Here is a 23,604-nt window from a genome sequence, read left to right as displayed (position 1 = left end):
CCACTCAGCAACAAATGCCCTGAAAGGAAACACTTTGATTACCTGAAATCTCTCCGCTAGGATATCTGCCAGTAGCTGTTCAGGTATAAGATTACTAAGTGTTGCCATATCTCCTCCCTGAAGAAAAACAAAAACACAACGGAGGATAAGATTTATTCCACACGTTTATTTAACCATTGCTAGAATTTAAAATAATCATTTTATATCCAGACTTAAAAGATATTTTGCTGGCGTTTAAAGCTACTTTGCTATCAATTTATTGAGCACAAATTGTACAGACCGATACTGGAATTTACTTCAATGAACGAACAGCTCAACCTTACACAAAAACACTCCAGATGACCAAAACTATGAATACAATCTTACCAAGCCATGGGCAAAGCTTGAGACTGCAGCCTCCTGAAGAGCCTTAGAGTCACTGCAGCTGTCTTCACCAGGTTTTTTAAGGTCTTTCACAGCACCATGTGAAACTGGAGCTGATTTGGCAGATGGATCTGAGGCTTCAAAATGGGCTGCAGGGCCTAATTCTGTGGTTCCTTTTGTAGCCTGTGCTAGAAGCAGATCGATACATTTGAATTATTTCTTCATCGTTGTTCCTGTATGTTTTCGGTTATCAATGTAAATACAATTTGGATAGTGTCTGTCAAAGTCAAATAGCAAGTGTAATTCCAGGACCCACACATAATCCATATGTGTTTTTAAAGAGAAATGGAGAGTACATAATACTAACCAGCCTCCTCAATCTTTTCAGCATACTCCGCAGCAGCACAGTCATAAAGCTGTCTTGCAGTCAGGCTAATAGGAGATGTTCCATTCATCAGAGCTTGTCTCACCACAGCATCAACACTCAGACACGTCCCTCCGTAGTGTCGTGCCAGAGCAGCAGCTGTCCGGCTTTTACCTGGAAAAATGAAAAAGAACGAGATGCGTGCAAACTTTAACAAATATATTCCCATTGTAATTATGGGGGTCTAGATATATGTTTTCTGATACTCTATGTCTTAAGTATTTCATTTAAATATCAAGAGTGTGCAAAATATGTGATGATCTTCTTCTTTATTTATGCCACAGAGTCAAGACCTTTTAATTGTTCACCTGTCAGCGGGGCTCCATATACAATAATAGCAATGCCTCTGCGGTTGCGTGCTGCCTGACCCTCTGCTGAAAGGTCAATGCACATGTGGCGAGCAATTGCTCTGAAAACAGGTGTCCTCTCAAGCTGTCCCAGTCTCCCACTGCTTCCCTCTCTTGTAATCTCTGAAATGACTGAATGCACACAACACAGGGATTAAAAAAAGATATAAGTGAATGCAGTTTAACTGATAGACTAATGCTTGTTTTAAAAGCTAACACGCTTCTCCTTTCTGGTCTTCTTGAAAAAGTCATTAAGGCAATGACAAATATTGTAAAATTCTGATGAAAAATTGCTGACTGATGTTAACATCTGCTTCTGAAATAGATTAGTACTCACATAATTCTGCTGGTTTCGCCTTGAAAGTAGGCGCGTGTTGTAATGTCATCCTTTCTTCATCATGTATTTCATCAGTTCTAGACATTTTTTCATCCAGACCTGCCTGCGGAACGGCTGCACACCAATTCAGATATTAACAGAAGAAACAATGATTTAGTGCTTGCATTTGAACAAGGGGGTGAATAAAGCTACCGTCATCTTTCAGCTGGGAACAGAACTCCTTGTAGTAGTTAAGCAACTCATCAGGGAGACTTTCACCAGCGGCCCTGGGGGGAAGCAGTAATGTGTTGTTCTCATCATAACCCTGCATCAGACGCAGGATCTGAAAGGGATCGAGATATAAGGAGGGAAAAGAGGGGGAAAGAAACCGAAAAAGTTAAAGGCAGAATTAAAAAAAAAGACAAAATATTTGTAAAGCATGGGAAAGTGGTAAGACTTTCTACCCCCTTACTTATCCCTTTGCAATCATACAGTTGTCCCATTATAACCCTGACACACAAAAGCATTTCATCCTCTGATTTTTTTTGTAAAGCTTTTTTGTTGTCTTTAGAAATGTTTATAACAAACCTAATCAGTGTTTTGTTTTGTTAAAAAAAAGAGGAGGTACCTTTTCTTCCTCAATATATTGACTGTCAAGTTCCAGGGAATAGAACTCAATGGGAAAAGAGCAGGAGTTTTTGACCATAACCTCAGCTTCAGATTCAGTGCTGAGAGGCAGACAAGACTCCAGCTCCAGCACTGACGGGCAGAACTCAAGTCGTGGTTCCTCAGCCTGCCCATAGACTTTGATGAGCAATTGCTTGTTGCTGTTAGCCACATGGACAACAAGCTGTCTGTTGTAGGAATGCTGCAAAGACATACAACTGTTTTACAAGTGTTTCAAATATGTACTTTGATAAATAGCTTAGGCTCCTCACCTCCTCAACAGGGCTAAACTTTATCTGGACGTTGACACGTTCACCAGGAGACAATATGCCAGAGCTTGGAAACATCTCAAACACCACTGGCGGTGGTCGCTGCTCCTGCAAAGCTTTTTTGCGCTGGTAGAGTGGAAGAAACTTATCTACCTAATTGGGAACAAGGCTGGTGTCACCATCATCATTTCTTTTCAGTATTATTCAGAAAAATCTGTTTCTCAACGGTTGAAGATAAAAGATTCTTAAAAAACGTATTTCTTATCAAGTACTAAATTAATTGGAAAAGAGTTCATACCTTTTTGAAAGGTTTCACCTCCTCAGTGATGCTCCAGTGGCAGGACACAGCCTCATTATTGGACAGCTGTATGGTCTTTATCTGATGAGGGATATTATGTCACACATGATTCAGAAGGCATTGCCATGTCAGTTTGATTGATCGGGAGATTTTCAATGAATGTAAAGTCTTTATGATGTTTCTGAAATCACCTCTCATAGTTGTGAGCTAGTGTTTTTTTTGTAAGGATGTAAAATCAAGTTTATTCACTTTAACTGTGTTAGTATTAGAGGGAATACACCTTCACATACTTTGGCCACAAGATGGCACCAAAACAAAGAAGCATAATGATACTTATTCCTGCCCTCAGTTGTTTTCTCATCTGCTTTCCTTTTCTACTAAGTGTTCATGTTATTCACATAAAAAGTGGACAGTTAAACAAATGCCCTTTTTCTTTGACCCTGTATCCACTCGTTTTTAATATCTCTGTGACTTCACAGACTTACAGGTAACTTGTACATTGTAGGAGTGCTTTGTAATGCTACCTAACTGTATCTTGCCGTTTCATATTATCGAACTGCATTACCTGACACATGCCACACTGCAAAGTGTCGAACTGCAGAGTGTCTGTTGAAGCAGTGATTGCGGGCAAAGTCACCACTGCACACAGCCGCACCTGAACCATTGGACCACCTGTAACCTGCATAACAAAACACAATTATAACTCAAGAACTGTGTCAAAAGTTGCTTATAAAAACTCTATGTGGAAAACTATGTAGAAAATGTACACTGATTTGGAAATATTGATAATAATTGTCCGTCCATCTGTACCTGTATTGGTATGACAACAAGTGTGTTTCCCATCTTCAGGCTGGCTCCATTGGGGTCACATTTAATTGTGAAAGAGTGTGTTTCAATGCAGGGCAGGTTTTTCACTCTTTCAAAGTCTGCACTGAAACCTTTCATGAAACAACAACAAAGACATTTTTATTTTGAAAAGGCAAAGTGTTGACTATTATTAGAAATAGTTTGACATTTAGACAAGAGACAGAAGGTCAAAACAACTGCCATAACTTTGGATGAATATTGCAGGTGTATGGAGGAGGCTGTAAGCTTAGGTTATCTAAAACAAATTATAAGCTGATGCTTCAATTTATTTTGCATGTTAGATTTTTTAATGCAAAAATTCCAGCCACCTTGAGGCGGCTTGGTCACAAGTATCTGTAGATACTTCAGGAAGTTCTTGCTGATCCAAACATACTTTGAAGCTCTCCATGGATTTTCTTTTCTCTTTTCTTTTACATTGAAACAAGTGTAGAGATTGCTATGACCATCGGACCATCTGAAGTAACTAATCCTATTCCCACACGCATACGCCGCTGACGAGGCAGCTGGAGCAGTGTCTTACCCAAGGACACATCAGACATGTGGCTGCAGGAGCTGGGGTTTGAACCCCCAACCTTAAGGTTGAGAGATGACAGACTCAACCTACGGAGTCACAGCCGCTCCGTTATCACTGTTGTTGAATATTTTATGGACAGATAAAACAGATTTTTTTCTATCTATAACTGACTGACAATATTTCCGAAATGGTGGTCACCTTTGTAATGTAAGAAACGTTGTTAATTTTTAATTCTTATGATATTACACTGTTCAGTGACAACAGGAGCATCATCACAAAGTTTGCACAGTCGTCATTGTGTTTTCATGAGGTATTGCATAAGACCCATGATAAAGAAATGAAAATGTTTAGGTATCTTGTGTAAAATATTTTTTTACCTGTCCCAGCTAGACATTTGAGGTTGGCGTGGAAGGACACTGGGACAGACCCAGTATTTGTGATATGAACAGGGTGACTGAGAACTTTGCCTGGAATTACCAAACCGAAATCCAAGACGTACTCTGGGAGCACAAACCTGTAGGAGTGGAAAGAGATAGAGACAGAGACATTAATAGACATCAGTGAAAAGCAACCTTCACGTCAGCATGACTAAGCAGTTTTGAAGTTTGATCAGTTACCAAGATTCAGTGCAATTCAGCAGAAACTATTCTACTCTGTTATCATTTTAAATAATTCTTTTATTAAAAGTAAAATATACATTTATATTTAAAATTGAAACATTTTTTAGCTTAACAATATTTCAGGTCTACAATTGGTAAAAGGACTTATGCTTGTATGACCCTTTTCTAGACTTGTGATGTCTCAAAGCGCTTTTACACCACATGTCACACCTACATATTCACACACTGATTTCAGGTTTCTATGTAAGGTGACCATCAGTATTAAATAATCCCATTCATACACATTCATACACCGCTGACAAAGCAACAACAGCAACTTGATGTTAAGTGTCCTCCCTAAGGACAAGTGGCTGCAGGAGCTGAGGATCAATACCTTGACCTTCCGGTTGAGAGACGACCAAGCAACTGTGAAGTGTTTTCTGACTACTGGAAAAAAGTCTGTACCCTGACTGTACACTGTCAGGCATAATGACAGTGTACATCTCATTGGATCACCATGATACGAGTTAAAACAGCCATCTATATAATGATCCCCATGGTTTCAAATAAGCTGTCAGAACAAAACCATACCCAGCCAGATATGAGTTATTAACACAAACTCTTTGACTTCCACAACACAGTTCTCTTTTCCTTCCTTCTGTTCAAGCAAAATGTGGACAAGTTTGTGTTTGAACATACTTGCTGAGTTTTTGCCACTTTCTGGGAGAGCCTTGTGAGTCAGCGAGCTTCAGCAGGCTATCAGTCACAGTGAGAGCATTCTGTCTGACCAATGCTTTCTCGACCTCCATGTGAAGCAGCTCTTCATACTAGAGGCAGCGAGAAAAAGATAGAAAAGAAAAAGGGCCTAGTGTGCACATAAACACTGGGCTTACTGGGAAGACAAAATAACTTAATAACAATAAACATCTGAAGAAAATGTTGATGTATTTCTTGCACATAAAGTACAAAATGATGCAGATTGTAAAAGTATATTTTTAGATATGACAAGAACACGAGTCAAGCCGTAGCTACACATAATGGAGTTAAAAAGCATGGTGTGTCATAAACCGTTTTAAAATAATATTAATTAATATTTCTTAAGTTATTCAAATGATTTTTATTTGAACAAGTTCAAAAAAATCTTTACTTTAAAGTCTCTGGTGACTCGTAACTGTCATAGCAGCGAAGCATCTCATTCCTAAGAGCCTTAACCCTTTATCTTTGTTAACATATTCAGTTTGACCAGGAGTGAAAAACATTGATTGTGAGGCTGACTGTTCTGTTCTGTTTCTTGCTCTGTTCCCTTGATTAAGGATTCTTTAGGAGAATATTTCACTGAATTCAGCACCGACACTGAATTTTAAGATTTCTAAATATAATACTATAGTAGTAGTGGTAGTAGGGTACAAAGTCTTCTAAATCATTTGGCCGTCCTTTAATCTTTTTCTACGAAATAACAACCATAAGGAAGTCACTTTAGTCATAAGGCATTTGTTGACAAGGAGGTAATGATGCTTTTATCTATTTTGGAGATTTTCTTGGGCAACACAGTCTTTCTCCTTATCAGCTGTAATAAATGTTTGCATTGTTCACGCCATTGCTAAGGGAAAATGTCAGGTATATTGCTTGGATAACACACTAAACTGTGTTCAGATGAGCAGAAAATAGCTTTTCTTATCCCTGGAATTTGATCGTTCTTGTGTACCCCCTGGAAAATCAATACACAGATAAGAAGCAGGGAAACCCCTGCAGAACTGCCTGTTTACTCAAAGCAGAGACGTATCTCCTAATCGCTCTTACTTATAGAGTATTTGGAATGAGTCCACTAGAAATGTTTGCCAAACAGATTTTTATATTTTCTAACACATGAACAAATATGGAAAAGAATACTCCTTTTGAATTTAAAAAAACCCCATAAATGTAGACTACTAATCTCATGTCCCTCTCTTATTCTTTCTTTAAAAAAAAGTAGTTTCACTACATGATCTGCAGCATTCCTGTTTGTAACAATAATTAATACATTTAATATTTCTTCATGTTGCAAACAACATTTTGGTAAAAAACAACAAAAATAGAAGATATTCGTTGCATAACATCAACAGAGTTAAGTCACTGACGGTGAGTGTGCCACGAGCCTCTGTGGTTGCTTCGCCTCCCTCAGTGATTTGTCCGTTCATACTCTCCTCTCTGAGTCTATGTGCCTCCACAGCTGTTCTGGCCTGCTGCACCACATCACCGTAGCACTCCTCTGCTGCAAGAGAACAAAGTGACACCAGTGCAGAAACAACAATTTGTACTTGTGTCTCAATATTTATAAGCATGTAGAGAAAAAGTGAGACCTGTCAAAACAACCAAAGGTTAGGGCTTTGCTCTGTAACTGACTCTGCTCTCCAACACTGTGCTTGATCAGTAAATACTTCGATTTTAGAAACCTTCTGCTGTACTGACATAGACTATGTATGAAAGTTCAAAAAGCTTGGGAGGTTTTTTTTCCAATGCATATTGTACAACAATTATATGAATAGGTATTTCCTGTATCGTAGCAAAAAAGAATGACAGTATGGGATAAAAAAAAAAAAGATGGTATAGTAAATGTATTCGTTGTCTTGCTGAGTAAGGACTTTATCCTGTCAGTGTTTACTCATGTCTATACATACAAAGATTTTGTGGCAAGTTGAGGCGGATCCTCGGGAACACTCCCTCTCCAGTCACAGTGATCTCCTGTGGTGGCAGGAAAGCCACCTGCAGATGAAGCCGCTTCTCAAACACCTCAGGAACTCCCGGGAGGTAGAGAACACGCAAGCATTGCTCTGCATCAGCATCAATGTAACCCTGACACACACACACACACACACACACACACACACACACACACACACACACACACACAAACACACACACACACACACAAACACACACACACACACAAACACACACACTGAACTGAATAACTCATAAAATACTAATGAACCTACCAGAGCTGAAATAGCACAAAGATGATCTCACCATGTTGGGGATGACCATGGGCTGACCGGGCCTGACCTCCTGTCCTGTCTCATTTTCCTCATTGTATTTTTGTTTCTGTGCATCTGGCTGCTGCTCAGCCTCTTCCAGGGCCTTCATCCATCCCTCTGCCTCTGTATCAGTCTCCTCCTCATCCTCCCTTTGAAGGTCAATGATGCTGAATTTGAAGCCAATCTTGCCAGTATTTCTGAGGGTTACCTCAGCCTCCCCTATGTGATCGAAAAGCTTGAAATTGGAAGCAGGGAGCACTTTTAACACTTTTACACTTATACATGCCACATTTACCAACACAAAAACACACACTCATAGACTAATGGCTAGAGGATGCAATGTAAGGTGCCCATCAGCATTCATTAATCCCAACTATCAAAATTAATTCGCCACTTTGCATGCCAATAGGGTCCATTTCAATTTGGGATTCAGCATCTTGCCCAAGGACACAAAGACGTTAGGACTACAGATAGAATCAAACCCCACTTCCAATTGAGAGATGACCGACTCTCTCAATGAACTCCACTGCCACAGTTTAGGGGCAGGGTCTTGAAAGGCTGATGCAATAGGTTAAACTATTTTCCACAAAACCTATAGAATTCCTGTTTCCATTTGCATCTTCTTGGTTTTGATGATACATTTAATTGAAATAAAGTAGAAATGAAAAGTTAAAGTATAAGATATATCTGTCAAAATCTGTCAAAGTGCATGCAGAAGGCGTATTTTTTTTTCAGGGTAAATGATAAATTTGATCATTGTTATAAGAAAAAAAAACATAAAAGCTTAGAGATAAGAGGAGCATTAGACAGAGAGAAATCAGGCAAGAGAAAGTATTGTGCTGAACCGACAAGAAGGTCAGAGAAATGTTCTGCTGAATTGCTCATTCCAACTAAATCAAAAATCAATATGTCCTTGTTTTGAATATCAATGATAAGTCGGGATGGCCTGCATACTGAAAGAAGGATAGGAAGTACAAAAGACAAAAGTGGGAAAAACATTCAAAGTTAATGAGATTCCTCATGTCCATTTTTTGTGTTGATTAAAGGTAGAAAAAGAAGTGACTCCGCTCCCAGCTTGACTTTTAAAAAATGTATCAGAATATACAAGTGGCTGTCCAATGAAATATCCCTCAAGATGATATAGTGTGATAAGTGGATTTTTATAAAATATCTTTATTGTTACACACAGATAAAGCAAACAGATGGCAAGACACAAAGTATAACAAGGAGCCAACAAAAAAAGACCCTACGTACATACCAGCAGACCAAAGTCAACGTGTGTAGTGTCAAAACTGTAGTTGAGTGCTGATGCTTCTCCTCTCAGTGTGATTTCATACGTAGGCCCCTCTTCTACGTGGCACTGCGCTATCAACTCTCTGTTGACATTTTTGTGGCCATAGAAAGAGACGGTAACGAGCTGCTCGTCCCCAGGTTGCAGATGACCATATATGGGTGAGATGTCAAACACCTTTATGAACACAAAGAGAACCAGCAGAACCTTAAAGGTCAATATACTTTTTGAAAGTGATTCACAGAACTTCAATTGAATTTAAAGTTATTATTTCTAACATGTCAAAAAAGAAAACAGCAGACAGATGTGCATAAAATGTGCAAAAAAAATAATAAATATCATACAAAATAAGCTGTCAAAGACTTGTGACTGCAATTAACACATCAGAAAGTGTAAGGAGGATGTTGCTGCTCTCAACAAGAGGAACGTTTTGGACATTGGGACATGTGCTGTTATGTTTCCTTGTCAAAAGTTTTTACACAAAGACTATGTGTAAAAATGAGCAGCTGAGGTTTTACTAAGTGAAAATATGATATTTAATATTTCAGGGCCAGGTGAAGTCACGGCCTCGAAAAAGTCACTTCTACAGGCACAAAAAAAGAATCAATCCAGCATCTAAAACCCCTCATATGACCAAGAATAAGATATTACAGGTTGACTAATGACATACAATGCTTCTGAAAGGTGGGCTATTTTTTCCACTTTAATGAGATCCTTTCTCTGTTAGATGCTGCTTCAAGTATTAATGCTTATTGAGCTCACTATCTCCAGGATCCACCTCCATTTATAATCCTCTCACCTTCCTATCTAACTTTTGCCAAGTAGGATTTTGGCAAAAGTGTGATTTTCCTAAAATGTTTGACTTCTCCTTCATGCTCTGGTTCTTAACAACATCTCAACAGCATCAACTTGTGTTTTGTACTTAAGGACAAAGAAAATAAGTAATAATTCATCAGCAAATACCATTTCTTTTAATTTTGGGAATGTTGTTCAAACTATGATGAATGTGTTTTTTAGGTTATAGATTAGTATAAAGTAGTTGCAGGGGTTAATGAGTTCCACATTAACATATCGTGTGTATGTTTGTTGGAAACATCACTACTAGCAGTCAGGCTTTGGAAGATGAATCTGTGTTGTATAAGAACATCAGAATTATTTAAGATCAATGCATGACGAAGAAGACATTCTTCTGCACACTGAAAGGAAAGGGCAAAGCTGCACAGAGGGGTATTATTTTGCACACTGTGTATGTGCATGTGGTCTACCTCCAGCACTGTAGCATTGACACAAAGGGTTAAATGAACCCTGAAAGGCTGGTAATGTCAGGAAAGCCCTGAATGTTCACACGAGAACATCTGCCTACCTCTTCCACACGTGGTGTTCTCTCTGTGCTGCTCGGTTCATTTGCACCAGGACCGGGGCTGAGGGGGAGGGAAAAAGAAGGGAAGAAATGAAAACAGTTTTTAACAATGTTTTAGAGGAACTGAACCCCCCTGCAGTATCCTGCTCCATCTCTTCAAGAGGGAAAATTTTGGAAAAAGGTCGGTATTCCTCATGACAACAAATATATGAACATTAAAAAAATAAATATAGAAGATAATTATTTCTATCAAAGATAATAGAAGATAAATAGAACAAGGCTATAAAAAAATACAAGCAGCAAGTCAAATCGCCAAGAAAATGCATAATTGAAAGTCTCACCATGTCCATGAGGTGGACAATTAAGAAATAAGAAAGAGATGCAACCAGAAAATATAAGCATCTATAGTATATCTCATACATCATTAACACATGACTGAAAAAAGAAAATAATCTTCAAGATCCACACCCCGAACCACTCTGAATCTTATTTTCTCTTTCTCTTCTTCTCTCTCCTTCCCTGTGGGATCAGACTGTGTGCATCCATCAAGTTAATTAAACAGAGTGTTCTATAATTAAGAGGAATTTTAATAGGCAAGCAGCAGGAAACAGGTCAGGATAGATTGCAGTGAAGTGCTGAATAAACATGGAAGAGAATGAAAGAGATTTAGTGAGTGAAGCCATCTCAAAGCTGGCTGGACAAGTTCTATATTAAATCACCAAACACTAGCTATGTTGTCGGATTGGTGTGTGTGTGTGTGTGTGTGTGTGTGTGTGTGTGTGTGTGTGTGTGTGTGTGTGTGTGTGTGTGTGTGTGTGTGATGATGGGTGAGCTTCAGGGTGTGAATACATGTAAGGCAGGATTGACATATTTTACACTGTGCTGTTGTATCACTTTCGACAGGGTGTATAATATTTAACAGGCCAGCAGGGGGCACTGTTGTATGGTCAGTGTGAGCTAAACGCTGTATTAGAGGACAGGCTGGCCTGATGTTGGGCCATAAGAACATCACTAATTAATACCTCCAGCAATGTAAGGTGGATGGAAGTACTGAAGTACTGTAAGTCATTGTCCTTGACTCAACTGCTCACTGCAGTGTTGGTGGATAGGAGTTTGTACGGTAATTGTCAACAAACGTATTTGTCCCAATATGGAATGAGAGCTTTTGAAACAGGGGTCCTATAAGAAAGAGCTTTAAACCCACTGGTGCGGAGAGAGGAACAGATGGTGAGACAGCAGTTGATGACTCTGCAAGAGCTCAGCTCAAAACAGAAATAGCCTTTCTCTGACAATCTCACATCTGTCTCTCTCTCCTGTCCATCTTTCCTTTCCTTCATGCAAACCACGGGTGTGACTGCATATCACTGTTAGCTTGTATTCACCAGCACTGCATCTCTACACATCAAAAACTACTGAACCATATGAAGCTCACTTCCTGCCAGCTGACAGAAAGAAAGGCATGCGAGGAGTGCTTGAGAGAAATTGATGCTGTAAAATTACACTAAAGACAAATCGTTTCGAGTCAACGTGAGTGTGAGGAAGAGATAGAGGGGCTCTCACGGGTTCGACACTCAATTACAGTAGAACAGCTATGATAACGTGACATTTTTATTACTTATTTTTCCATTTCAAGGTACTGTAAGTCATTTTTTTCACGACTGAACACCACAAACGAGAAAAGCCAGCTTCACTTGCCTCCCTGCAAATGAGCTTTTGCCATGATTACTTTGTTTATGCACAAGAAGTCACCTTCTTTTACTTCCAATAATGGTGCTTGTTATTGAAGAAAAAGTACTGATGGACATAATGTGACTTTTTCCATTTCATGCTACCTTGACACACTACTTTTTAATGGGAAAATAACACAGAGGTATGAGCACTAAAGCTAATGTCCTCATTCTCATGAGTAGTAAAATGAGCTTTTGAAGCTTGTGTGTGTTCACAAGAACTCAGTCGAGAGAATGAAATTCTTCTTGTAGCATTAAACAGTTTACTGTTTATACTTATACTTTTGTAAGTCACAACACAAAGACAACAGCTTCCTGTACATTTCAATGAAAAACAAAGAGCTTAAGGCTGTTTCTGACCAACACACACAACAGTGTCAGTGACCGGTTTAAGACTGCATGATTATGTTAAGAAATAAGAATCCTTTTCTTGCCATTGTAATACTCCCTCTGCACCTTGGCTAAAGGTCAACATCCTCTCAATCACCCAGAGCTGAAGTGATGAGACAGTTATTCAGATGCCCTGCAGTCGGTTTTCCAGTTTACTGCTTGCTGGTTCAAAGACAGAAAAGTTACAGTATTTTAATGTTTTTGTTCTGCCTCCATCTATCAGTGGGTTAGATGGATTGAAAAAAGTAAGCTCTATTGAAATTTTCCTCTCCGAGGGCTGCGGTATAATTACTGATAGCAGCGTAATTAGCTGAACATGGGCAGATAGTGCAGGTTATGTGAGAGAGAACGAGAGACTTTAAAGTGAGCGAGTGAGCGCAAAGTGAGGTCTCCATTTAATTAGCAGGACGGCCTATAAGACAGATTGTTAAGAGAGGTCACAATCTAAGATGGAAGAAGTGAAGAAAGGGAAAAGAAGGTTGTTGTGGATTTTATAGCAAGCAGAGGCACAGCCGGAAGAAGCAAGGGAGCAGGAGGAGCTGAAGAAAGACAAATAGGCAATGTTAATCCTAATATGAGGACAAGGAGGGCAGCAACCAGGAAGAATACCAATGGATTAAAGCGGGGGAAGGGGAAAAAAGGCAGTAGAGGGTGATAAATCAGGTGGGGCAGTAAGTTGGTTCATGGCCACGGATAGAAACACTACTCTGGTATTTACAGTCCATTTTAAGGGAGGGGAGTAGAAGCAAAGGCTTGGGAGAGGCACACGATGACATAAAGTACCAAATCAGAAGATTTGTCCTCCCAAGGGACTTCCAAATGGAGTTGGCTTTCAATCCAAAGGGTTAAATGTATAGTCACAGTACTAACTCATCCCAAAGGACAGCTTTAATAAAGGCCTGAAATCCATTCTCCTCCAGTCCCCTCACTTTCTCCATCCCCTCTTTGTATTCTACACCATAGGGCATCTTTTCTGGGGAAATGCAGGGAACTGAACTTCAAAGGATCCACTGCAATGTAGATATATGCAGGGGATTTGTAATGTATCACTGCTATGATGAAAATGTGTGTAATTAAACTCTTTCAGTTGATTACTACCATTTACTATTTGTCAGATACCTGTTGTTCTGAACGTTTTATACAGTATGTGATTTGTGTATGGACATTTTTTGCTGTAAATCTACCTGATGGCGCCGTGCTTCTGGTCCTCCAGGAAAGCCCACTGGTAGGACACAGGCAGTGGGGAGCAGTTGGTGATTGAGATAACTCTCTGAGTCTCTGTGCAGTTAAGCACGCAGCCAAAATCCACTGTGGTAGAGGAGAAGTGAAGGTTGGAAAAGTGGACCTCAGCATGCAGCTCCACCATGTCTTGCTGAGGGTGTCCCTGGTAGTGTACCTCTAGGAACTGGATAAAGATGCAAAGTAAGGAAATGTATAATGAAGAACCTCATCTGCAAAAGATGCAATGATGTGTGAAATATAACTTTCAACAATTAATGATTTCACAAACATTTAACCCCGTATTTAAAATGTCAAATGTTTTAGAAAAATGATACAACAATCTTGATTTAGATACCAGCAACACGTTCCATAAAGATGAGACTGGATCATGTTCACCTTTCTGTGGAATTACCTCTTTTTTTATAAGACGATACTACTGCCCCTGTTACGCTTCACCTGCAATATTTAATGCACTCAGAGTGAAATGGTGGAGGGAAGTCTTTATGATGCTGATCCTGAACATGGGAAATATCTGTGAAGGTTCTCAGACATCCAGGTCATGATTAGGCCATTACAGATGCAATGTGTCAGTACGGAGGCATAAAGAAAGTGGTACTTGATACAGAGCTGTTTTGGAACTGTAATCCGTACATGGCCATTGTTTGCATGTCTGTTCAGCATTTGTGAACAGAGAACATTTTTCCCAGCAAGAATGTGAAAAACGTTCCTCTAATGACTCAAATTTGTCCTCTCAGTTCCCAAACACTTCCACTCCAAGTGTTTTGGAAATATGGTTGTCTAAATAGCGGATATGGAATGCAAGTGAAGGAAGCAAGTTAACCAAGACTTTTTTAATCAATGCTTGTGGTTAGCATTACTTTGTAGATTTGACACCCCTGATCTAGAGGACTGATATTGTGTTAAAGAGCTAAAGGGATCTATCTATCAATAGCTCGAAAAATATAAATATAATATAAAAATATATACATAAAAAAACCCCATATATATTATTACCTGATCCACGACTTGTGACACCCGATCCTGACAGTAAACTGGATTAAAGCATATCCACAGCTCAGCCTTCCCTCCTTCACCTAAGGCCAAGGACTAGAAAGAGAGACATCCAAAACAAAGATAATTAACTTTGTTTTTCTTCTTTTTTTTTCAAAATATACTCCTGAATGCTAACTGTATTTTATCTGATAACTCCCAAAGTTATCAGATAAAAGTATCCTATAAACCTTTTCAATACCTCCCACCAGATAAATGAAATGTTTGGTGTAATCCTGCCTTGGGCCACAGGCTTATCAAAACCTTGTTACTCTTTCGCTTTAACCAGAAACCACACTTTAAAACGTTCTTATTGTGGATTTAAATTCTGCATATAATCAAGTTTCGCAATCGGAGCCAGAGCTGTTAAAATGAAAATGTATTTTATGGGTACACACAAAATGAAATGTTTTCACAGGAAAATTCTTTTTTTCACAACAATGTGAAGAAATCAAAATGATAAATTTGAAAAGGGAAGATCGTCTCATCTCGAGAATCTGATTCAAATCATCAACTCTGGCCAATAATGTGTAAACAGCAAGTAAACACAGAATTCCACCAAAGCTGTTATGTCCTTTGTATTGATTATTTATCAAGTTACTTATTTAGTCTGTACATGTTGTTTGTAGTTACAAAGTTGTATGTGCTTTGTCTGTGTGTACTTTTGTGTCCTAAAGAAAAAGAAATAAAAAAATACAAGTTTCAATGTTTGGTGTAATGTTGTTTAATGTTACCGACAAACTCTACTCCTGTTTAGACTATTTAGCAACAGTAGTTGTTAACAACCACAAGATTAATTTTATGTTGTAAATATATTTTTTTCCTACATCTCTTAAAGGCAGGGTTGGTCATTTTTGAAAACGAGCATGATTTGAAAGTAGCATCCTCTTCGTTCTCCGTATTCACCCACCCCCTCCCCTCTGTGCCCCCTCAAAAGCCACGCCCCTCACTTACATGCACTAGCGCCATTGGTCTAAAAGCAGATTTAAGCTCATGCATTGAGTGTTGACTCCTGTATGCACGTTGTAGAGAGTCTTGATCGGTTTATAAAACGTGTAACGAGTGAAGACTTTGGTCGAAGTTTTGCAAGTTTTTTTGAAAGCCACACTGATAGGTCTCGAAAGCTTACAATACTCACAAAACTGATTGAATGAATATAAACTGTGATCAAAAATTAACTTAATCTCAGTATTTAATACAGATGTCCAGCTAACTTAAACATTCTCATGTATTGATTTAAAAACAAAACAAATCTTTTTTGGTAGACGACAGAAGTTCAAAGGATTTTTCAATTCATCGTGGTACAAAGAAAAAAGTATCTGTGGCTTTGAAATCAATAAAAAGTAGGCAAATAAAAGTTAAACGTGTACCTTAGTAATCACTGAGCTGTGTGTTCCTTGGACCTGACATAGGGAGAACGGCTCTACAGTTGAGAGCTCGATGGAGAGAGACAGAGAGGACACATTCTTCAAGATCAGCTTCTCATACAGGGGCATCAGATCCTCTCCAGGGACCTGTAAATAATACACAGCTTATTTCAAGATGTTTAATGAAAAGTATACGTAAAAGTCTTCCTGTTTTTAATTCAACTCAACCAACAACCAAAAACCCTTATAAATGTGCAAAACTAAATATCTGTATCTGTCATTGATTTAACTTAATTTCCTGCAGAATCAGCCCATAAGGCATATCAAACACGATTACATTCTGCTGTGTGTTGTATGTACTTTTTTTCAAAAATATTTATAAGATACAGTACAGAGCTAAACACTATTAAAAAATGTCAGTTTCAAATTAAAATATTCCAGAAAAAATACTACTCATGATTTACTGGCCCACCTTCTCTATGTAGAAGTTCAGCTGCTTGGAAGAAATGCTGAGCATAGGAGCCACAAAGCGACAGGTAACATCTACAGACATGATGTGCTCATTACAGCCCCGGAGACCCACAATGCCACGGCACACCAAACGCTCCCTGACATCCTGGAAAAGCCAGTGATACACAATGCACCTAATCAGAGGGATACACACTGGGTATGTGTATACATTTCTGAAAATGGGTTTTATTCACCTTTGCACACTAAAGCAGACTGTCTCACCTTGGGGGAGTCTGAAGATCCTGTCAGCACCATGTCCACAGAGCATCCTGGGAGAAGCTCCACTCGGGTAGGACTGAGGCTGAACACAGAGTGCTTTCTGCTAGAAAGGAAAGACGCCCGATTCAAAGTGTCCTTTTTTCTGGGAGCAGAGATAGGGGGAAGCATGGTTTGACCAGACAAGTTAGCCCCCTTGCGAGTTTTTGCGGAGTGCAGGAGGCCTTCAGTAGCCCAATAAAGCCGGTGTCCTCGCTGCCCATGGTTGGTCAGTTTGAAGTGGTATTGACATGTCTCATGGCTTAAAGGACATAAACAAACAGCAATAGTGAGGTTTATGTAAGTAGTTTTAAATAAGCAAATAATCATAAATTCAAAATCTGCTTCATTACTCTGAGCTTTTTATATTCTACCTTAAGTATGTGCCTAGCTCAAGGCTGGGAGCAAAAGGCCTGTCACTAACAATTGTAGTGCCAGTGCCTGTGGCAGACAGAGGGATAGCGTGTGTTTGGCTGTCCTGGATGGATACTTCCAGCCTGGCCTGGAATAAAAGAGTGTCCTTCAGGTGAGCCACTACCTTGAGCTCCAGCTGGCTTTCTGGTGGCACTGTCCCCTCGCTGGGCTCAACCCGCCAAAAGGGCTTTTTATGGCACTAAGGAAACAGAAGCACAACAGAAGTTACTTTTTATTGCTTACCTAATAGGCATTTGTGGCTACTGCTATCTTTGCATCTGCAAAATAGGACAGTAACAATAGGTACATGACTGAAATGTGATGCATGGAAAAAACTCCCTTGTGGGGGTACTTTCCCCTAACTGTGTTGCCCGTGCCATTGAGGCTACAGCCATTGATGGACCTGGAAAGAGTGAGGTGTATATCAAATAGCAGCATAATCACATTAACATCCCTGAGCAGAGCTATAGGCAGAGCATTAGTAAAAGAGAATATCCCTCAAACATGATTATGATAATGGGTAGAGCACAAAGTAGGGATGAACACTGGAATTAAAGCCATGAAGAGTTGATCCTAAAACATGTTTTACAAATATTTGCAAGGTTTACAAATGTTTTGTCTCTTATCTTTTCCAATTGAAAATTGATGACCGAAAAACTGACTCGATATTTGTTCCATTTCATAGCTCTGTGGATTGTTTGATTGCATTTGTTTGAATGGGATCCAATGTAATGAGAAACCAGATGTAAATCTAATGTTCATTTCCAGTCGTAAGACAAAGCCCTTCACTGTGCTCACTGTACTGTATATATATCTGACCAAGCAGTGGTAAGGATCACAATCAATGTTCTATAAAGCATCTCTGTTGACGGATGACTGGGACGTAAACTTTAATTGGGAGTTCAACAAAGAGCATCCTCAAGATGCTGTGAAGCCTGAACGCTTCCTCTGCTTACAGAACAGCAAAGCAGATTGCTGATCAATGGAAAAAAAACATTTTCTTATAAAGTGCAATTGACATTTGTGTTTCTGTTCAAAAGAAGATGCTCTAAAGAATATTGCACAATTGAAAAACAATAATTAAGTTTGATGTCTCTGTGCTTAAAAAAAAGTTATGAGGACAAGAGAAAACGCTAAACCCCACAGGAAAAACACCTGACTAGTTTGTGTCTTTTGGAGTCATAGATCTCTTTCTTAATGTTTGTTAAGGGGGGTTTGAAGCTGGTGAATGTGAACTTGGTTAGGGTCGATACTAGAGTGATCATGGTAAAGAGGTGGGTGGAGCCAAAAGAGGAGAAAGATCAGTAAGGTTGACTCCCTGGAGAGAGATGCACGACTGGAATCTTAATAATCACATCAAACCTACTGCTTCCCACATCATGATTCGCATTGATTGTGTTTGGATGCAGCACAGATCAGGAAGGCTTGGAGTCCAAATCAGTGCTGTAGGTTGTTTAGTTAGCAACAGTATATCAAACTGCCTGTATTCTGCATTGATGCTGCAGTCCCCACTGCAGGCAGTTCTCCTGTCAGACATTATAAAGCAAAACAAAATCAATACATTCTAACCTGAATCTTATATAGGTGAATCGTCTCTGGTTGCTCAATTATATGCAGAGTGTTTTAATGGTTTACAAGATATTTTTCACTGACTGAGCATGCAAGTATGCATAGCTTCTGCAATATCCTCACAAGCTTCAATAATAAGGTCTATTTGTGTGGCTCTCTGCCAGCCTATTGAGCGAAATGTAATGTAATTCTAGGAGAATCTGCATCGATTGGTGCTTGAGAGTGCAGGAGGGAAACTCCTTCACTCAACACTGCCTCAGAGGAGAGGACAGGGTCATCCAACTGCAATTACACCAGGGTTGCCTGTGTATGAGCTTCGGTGTGTGCATGGTCGTGTCAATGGCAGATAAGAAATTATAAAGGGATAGTTCAAGTCACAAGTGTGTTCCTGGTAGATATCAGGCAGCGCTGATAAGGTGATGCACATGGACAAAAGGTTTAATTTTACACCAAGTAAGCAGTACTGAAGAAAATTCAATATGAAGAGGGGGGTTTTTTTTCATCAAGAACAGCGAAAAAATTCAGTCTTCAAATGTTACTTACAGTATGGTAAGCAGCTTAAGTATCATTGAAGTGTAAGACATGGGTAAAATTGATACTTCAGATGCTTACAAGAACCATCTGTCACTGACAAAAAAAACAGTTTACAAGTACTGGCTGGATGAAGTTGAGGTGGTCAATGCCATAAGAATGAATGAAATAGCTGGACAGGCACTGTATGTAATAAATCCCATTTAATCTTGGGACAGAAAGCATTCATTAGTATGCGCCTCGGCCAGGGGTCTTCAACACATGACTTGTGAGCTACTGGTTGCTTGTGGATGGGTTTTCATTAGCTTTCAAGGGATTCACAGAGCTTGATAATATAAAGGCACCTTAAAAACCTCTCCATTCAGCTGGCCAAACGCAGTAATGGAGCAGTGTCCTTCATTTATATAATGGGCAGTTGTGTAAAAAAATAGAAAACAAAACACATTGTGTTGCATCGTGCAAGTTGTTGTTTTCTTTTACTCATCTGCAATACCGAAATTTCAGCACCATCACACTGAAGTACACAGGAACGTTGTGCCTTCAGGCCAAAAAACTGAAAATATGAATAAACTAAAACCAACACAATGATCTCTAGTCACCCAACAAACAAAGAAAGCCAGTGCAGTGACAGAGGCATTATTTAAGTGCAAATAAAGCTTTAAAAGCGTTCTTCAATGGTGGGATGGCAGAGAACACAATGGCCACACTGGTTTCAGGGATCATTAGGATAAGAGTGAAATAATCTCAGCTATTGTCGATGCTAACGCAGGGGCTCGGATAGACTCTGCGCTTCATAAGCTTTGAGTTGAAATTTGAGCTATGTATATGGAAGTAGATCAATTCAGCTGATTCATTCATCTTTAATATTTTGCGTTGCTGTTGTGTGACCAAACACAGGCAAAATAATGTAAGAAGCTGTCGCCTAATTTTATTTTTTGAAATAGTTCACTGCTGAAGAAAGGTTGGAGACAACTGTCTGAATATAACAGATTACCACAAGAACTAAAGGTGAAATTGCCTTGTACATCATAGAGTGTGTGTCATGTTGTTTATTTTATAAAGACTTTATTATCTATGTTTGTTCTTGGAGGTGTGTCTGTGTTTGCTTGTGTTTCTTACCACTCGTGCTGTAAAGTGGGCTGGAACAGGTGACTGGTTTGACAGGTGCAGAGCTCTGGTAATGTCTGTCAGAACAGGGATCGATCCAAAATTCAACTGCGGGTTCTGAACATGAACTATTGGTCCCTGCCCAACACATGACAAGGGGACAAGCTGGAAGAAAAAAAAGAGGTACACATTTTGAAATACTTCAGACGAAAGGCTGACATTTAATCCTATTAACACCAAATTCACACAGACTTCAACTGACCAGTGGAGGATGGATGCTGCCAAACACTGCAATGCGTAGAGTGTGATGCAGTCTTCCAACAGCCTTAGCCAGCAGGAACACAGGAACCTCCTCTGAGCGATAAGGAAGAATCACACCTCTGGGTGTGGAACTACCAAAAACCAGCGATGGACTCTCTTCATGTTCCTGTAAAATAAAAAATAACAAGGGAAAATATGTTTTAAATGCAGCAATATAATCCCTGTTCTAATGACAAGATCAACAGCAAAACTGTCAACTACACACATTAATCCATAAATTGACAAGCTGCCATTACCGCAGTGTTGTCTCCCTTTAACATCTGCAGTTTTGAATGCAAGCTGAGCTAAAAAGTGAACAATCATTTTAACATTACATTCTATGTAACTTTACTTTTGACGTGACGTAGAGGACATCAGGAAGAAGCTGTGGAGTTCAAGATAAGATAAGATAAGATAAGATAATCCTTTATTCATCTCGCAAGCTGAGAAATTTACAGTGTTACAGCAGCAAAGCAGGGTAGCAGAATCTCTCTTTGACTTTGGTGACAAAAAGCTCAGTGCACAAACCTTGATCTTAAGAAGAGTCTGCTATTTGAGAGCAGACATTTTACACATTACACATTTACTTCCTCCTAAGATATTCGTCAAATGATATTTTTATGGTTATTAGTAATAATTATTAGTTGTTCATCACCAATAATGAAACAATCTTGTATATAACGTTCCTCTACTCGTCGGCATACGAGTAATCGGGAATCATTTCAGACAGTTACATTAGTGAAAACAAACAAAGAAAATGTGTGCTCAATGAATGTCTGTAAAATGTGTTTCACAATGCAACAAGTCTCTGATGATTAAATGAAGCTGTTGCTAAAGGTGCTATATAAAGTTATGGTAATCATTATTGTCCATTATTGTTATCAATCAAGCTAACCAGCAAGTGGCTAGTAGAATAACATTACATAACATAACATGTCTACATGTGCCTACATTTTTAGCACCTTCCAAATTTACCAGCTGGCACACAGGTATTTAACTCTTTGTGCTTTGTTCCAATGATTTTATTTCTTATGCAGCTATTAAGCTGGAACCTTTGTTTTATCGTACTATGTATCTTTTTCCTCAGAAATTGTTAAAAAAATATTCAAATCTTCAGTATTACTTATTTCTAACTGCATTTCATAAAGCAAAGGACCCATTTTCAAGACTTTCTCTCAAAACCACTACACTGTGTTTAGTTATATTAATGCAAAATTGCTGTTATACCATGTTATATTTCATTTTTAAAAGATGAATTGATCGTGATTTTTAATTCTGTCTAGAAGTAAAGAATGGTGCCTATAGACACTTTCCTGTTATGATTCTGTTCTGTATAGTGCCCTCCCACTTGTGTGTTGTCTGTTTTCCCTGTCTGTCTTGCTCGTCCTGTTTCTCACCCCATGTGTGTCTGTTTGCAATCAGCGGGGGTTTGGCAGCCAGCTGATCGTCATCTTCTCATCAACCTCCTGTGTATATATACCTGGTCTCGTCAACCACTCCCTGCCGGATTATTGTCTACTCAAGCGGTAACTAGTATCTTGGCTAACATCTGTTGTTAGACTAAGCTTATTTGTTGATGGTTCCTGTTCGTAACCCCTGGTGTTTTTTCTTCCCCTGCGTCATCAGTGTGACAACTGGAACCACCTGCTGCCTGCCTGCCTGCCCTTCAAGAAACCCACACTCCCTTCACGTGTGTGTTTTCTTATTTGGACCACAAGACATTCACCTCCACTGTTACTCACTGTTCTGTACTGAACATTAAAGAACACTGTTTGTTTCTGTAAACCTGTCTCTGAGTCGTGTGCCTGGGTCCAAATATTACTCGCCTCTGTACAAACGTAACACTTTCCAAGTGTACTAAAAGCCTAAAAATGACTTAAGCATCTTTTCTTATAGTATTCAAATCAATATTTCCGAATGATTTGTCTGTCAAATACGATACAAAACAGACAGCAATTAATTAAACATGCTACTTAATTATCTTTAGAGATGCTGGTAGTAAATGATAGGCAGTTTTGGCCAATTCTATACTACACATTTATCATTTCTCTGTTTAGGCCTTGTGTGTGTGTGTGTGTGTGTGTGTGTGTGTTTGTGTTCAAGGCTGTCCAAGAGTCAGTTTTTCAAGTGCTTGATGAAGACTTTTGCGAAACCAAAATGTTTAGCTTTTCCTTCTATTAATTATATCACAGTCATTTCCCTCACCTCTACCACAAACATGTTAAAGCACTGATCTGGAAATTAGCCATTTGTTTAAATTATGTATGTCAGTAATGCATGCCCGTTAGCCTTGACAGCTTTTCTGCTTGTTTATATCACCTTTCTATGAGCGACCTGCCACTTACAGTATCTGCAGAACAGAAGAAATCATTCATTGCAATAATCGACTCAACCTGGTCAAGCACGCCATAGCCCGCAGGCAGAGAGCTGGTGTTGGTCAGTCGCACTTGCAGTTCATAGAGTTGATCAAGAAAACACCTTTGGAAGTCCAACATGGGAGTCTCCACGAGGATATCAGGTACAACACATCTGAAAACACCGAGAAATAGAGGGAGTGACAGACAGACAGGGAAGAGAGGATCTGAGGCTCATTTATGAATCACAACAGTAATTGCATTGCTTCATGACAAACCTGCAGCCTATTAATTAAAACCGATTCATAAATTTACAATGACTGTGATTGCCGTGAGGAAGTCAGATACCATTGCCCCAGTCTGAGTGATGGTGCAGGTGACGTTCCAACGTATTATTATGCAAATTGGGTCCTGAATATTTAACACATACTCTACTGATTTGTCGACACCTGTATAGAAGTTCTATGGACCACTTTCACAG

General features: G+C 39.2%; 1 protein-coding gene across 1 annotated transcript in view; it reads right to left on the bottom strand.

Annotated features, from left to right (window-relative positions):
* Positions 1–23,604, bottom strand: part of hydin (HYDIN axonemal central pair apparatus protein) — a 78,412-nt gene that overhangs the window by 32,434 nt on the left and 22,374 nt on the right. The window contains exons 16-42 of the mRNA XM_079345818.1: positions 23,163–23,298; positions 20,732–20,896; positions 20,482–20,634; positions 17,223–17,461; positions 16,816–17,110; positions 16,556–16,699; positions 16,087–16,230; positions 14,681–14,773; positions 13,630–13,850; positions 10,332–10,389; positions 8,936–9,145; positions 7,670–7,912; positions 7,321–7,495; positions 6,781–6,914; positions 5,363–5,490; positions 4,442–4,578; positions 3,494–3,621; positions 3,249–3,362; positions 2,684–2,764; positions 2,389–2,538; positions 2,079–2,318; positions 1,664–1,793; positions 1,472–1,585; positions 1,096–1,266; positions 731–901; positions 367–551; positions 43–117 (exon numbers count right to left, since the gene is read on the bottom strand). Coding sequence (XP_079201944.1) covers positions 43–117; positions 367–551; positions 731–901; positions 1,096–1,266; positions 1,472–1,585; positions 1,664–1,793; positions 2,079–2,318; positions 2,389–2,538; positions 2,684–2,764; positions 3,249–3,362; positions 3,494–3,621; positions 4,442–4,578; positions 5,363–5,490; positions 6,781–6,914; positions 7,321–7,495; positions 7,670–7,912; positions 8,936–9,145; positions 10,332–10,389; positions 13,630–13,850; positions 14,681–14,773; positions 16,087–16,230; positions 16,556–16,699; positions 16,816–17,110; positions 17,223–17,461; positions 20,482–20,634; positions 20,732–20,896; positions 23,163–23,298 — 4,234 coding nt within the window. The remainder of the gene's footprint in view (positions 1–42; positions 118–366; positions 552–730; positions 902–1,095; positions 1,267–1,471; positions 1,586–1,663; positions 1,794–2,078; positions 2,319–2,388; positions 2,539–2,683; positions 2,765–3,248; positions 3,363–3,493; positions 3,622–4,441; positions 4,579–5,362; positions 5,491–6,780; positions 6,915–7,320; positions 7,496–7,669; positions 7,913–8,935; positions 9,146–10,331; positions 10,390–13,629; positions 13,851–14,680; positions 14,774–16,086; positions 16,231–16,555; positions 16,700–16,815; positions 17,111–17,222; positions 17,462–20,481; positions 20,635–20,731; positions 20,897–23,162; positions 23,299–23,604) is intronic.

This window comes from Symphodus melops (assembly GCF_947650265.1).
Source record: "Symphodus melops genome assembly, chromosome: 6".
In the NCBI taxonomy this organism is placed as follows: Eukaryota; Metazoa; Chordata; class Actinopteri; order Labriformes; family Labridae; genus Symphodus; species Symphodus melops.
Note: the sequence above shows the minus strand (reverse complement) of the source record. Positions and strands in the feature narration are given on the sequence as shown.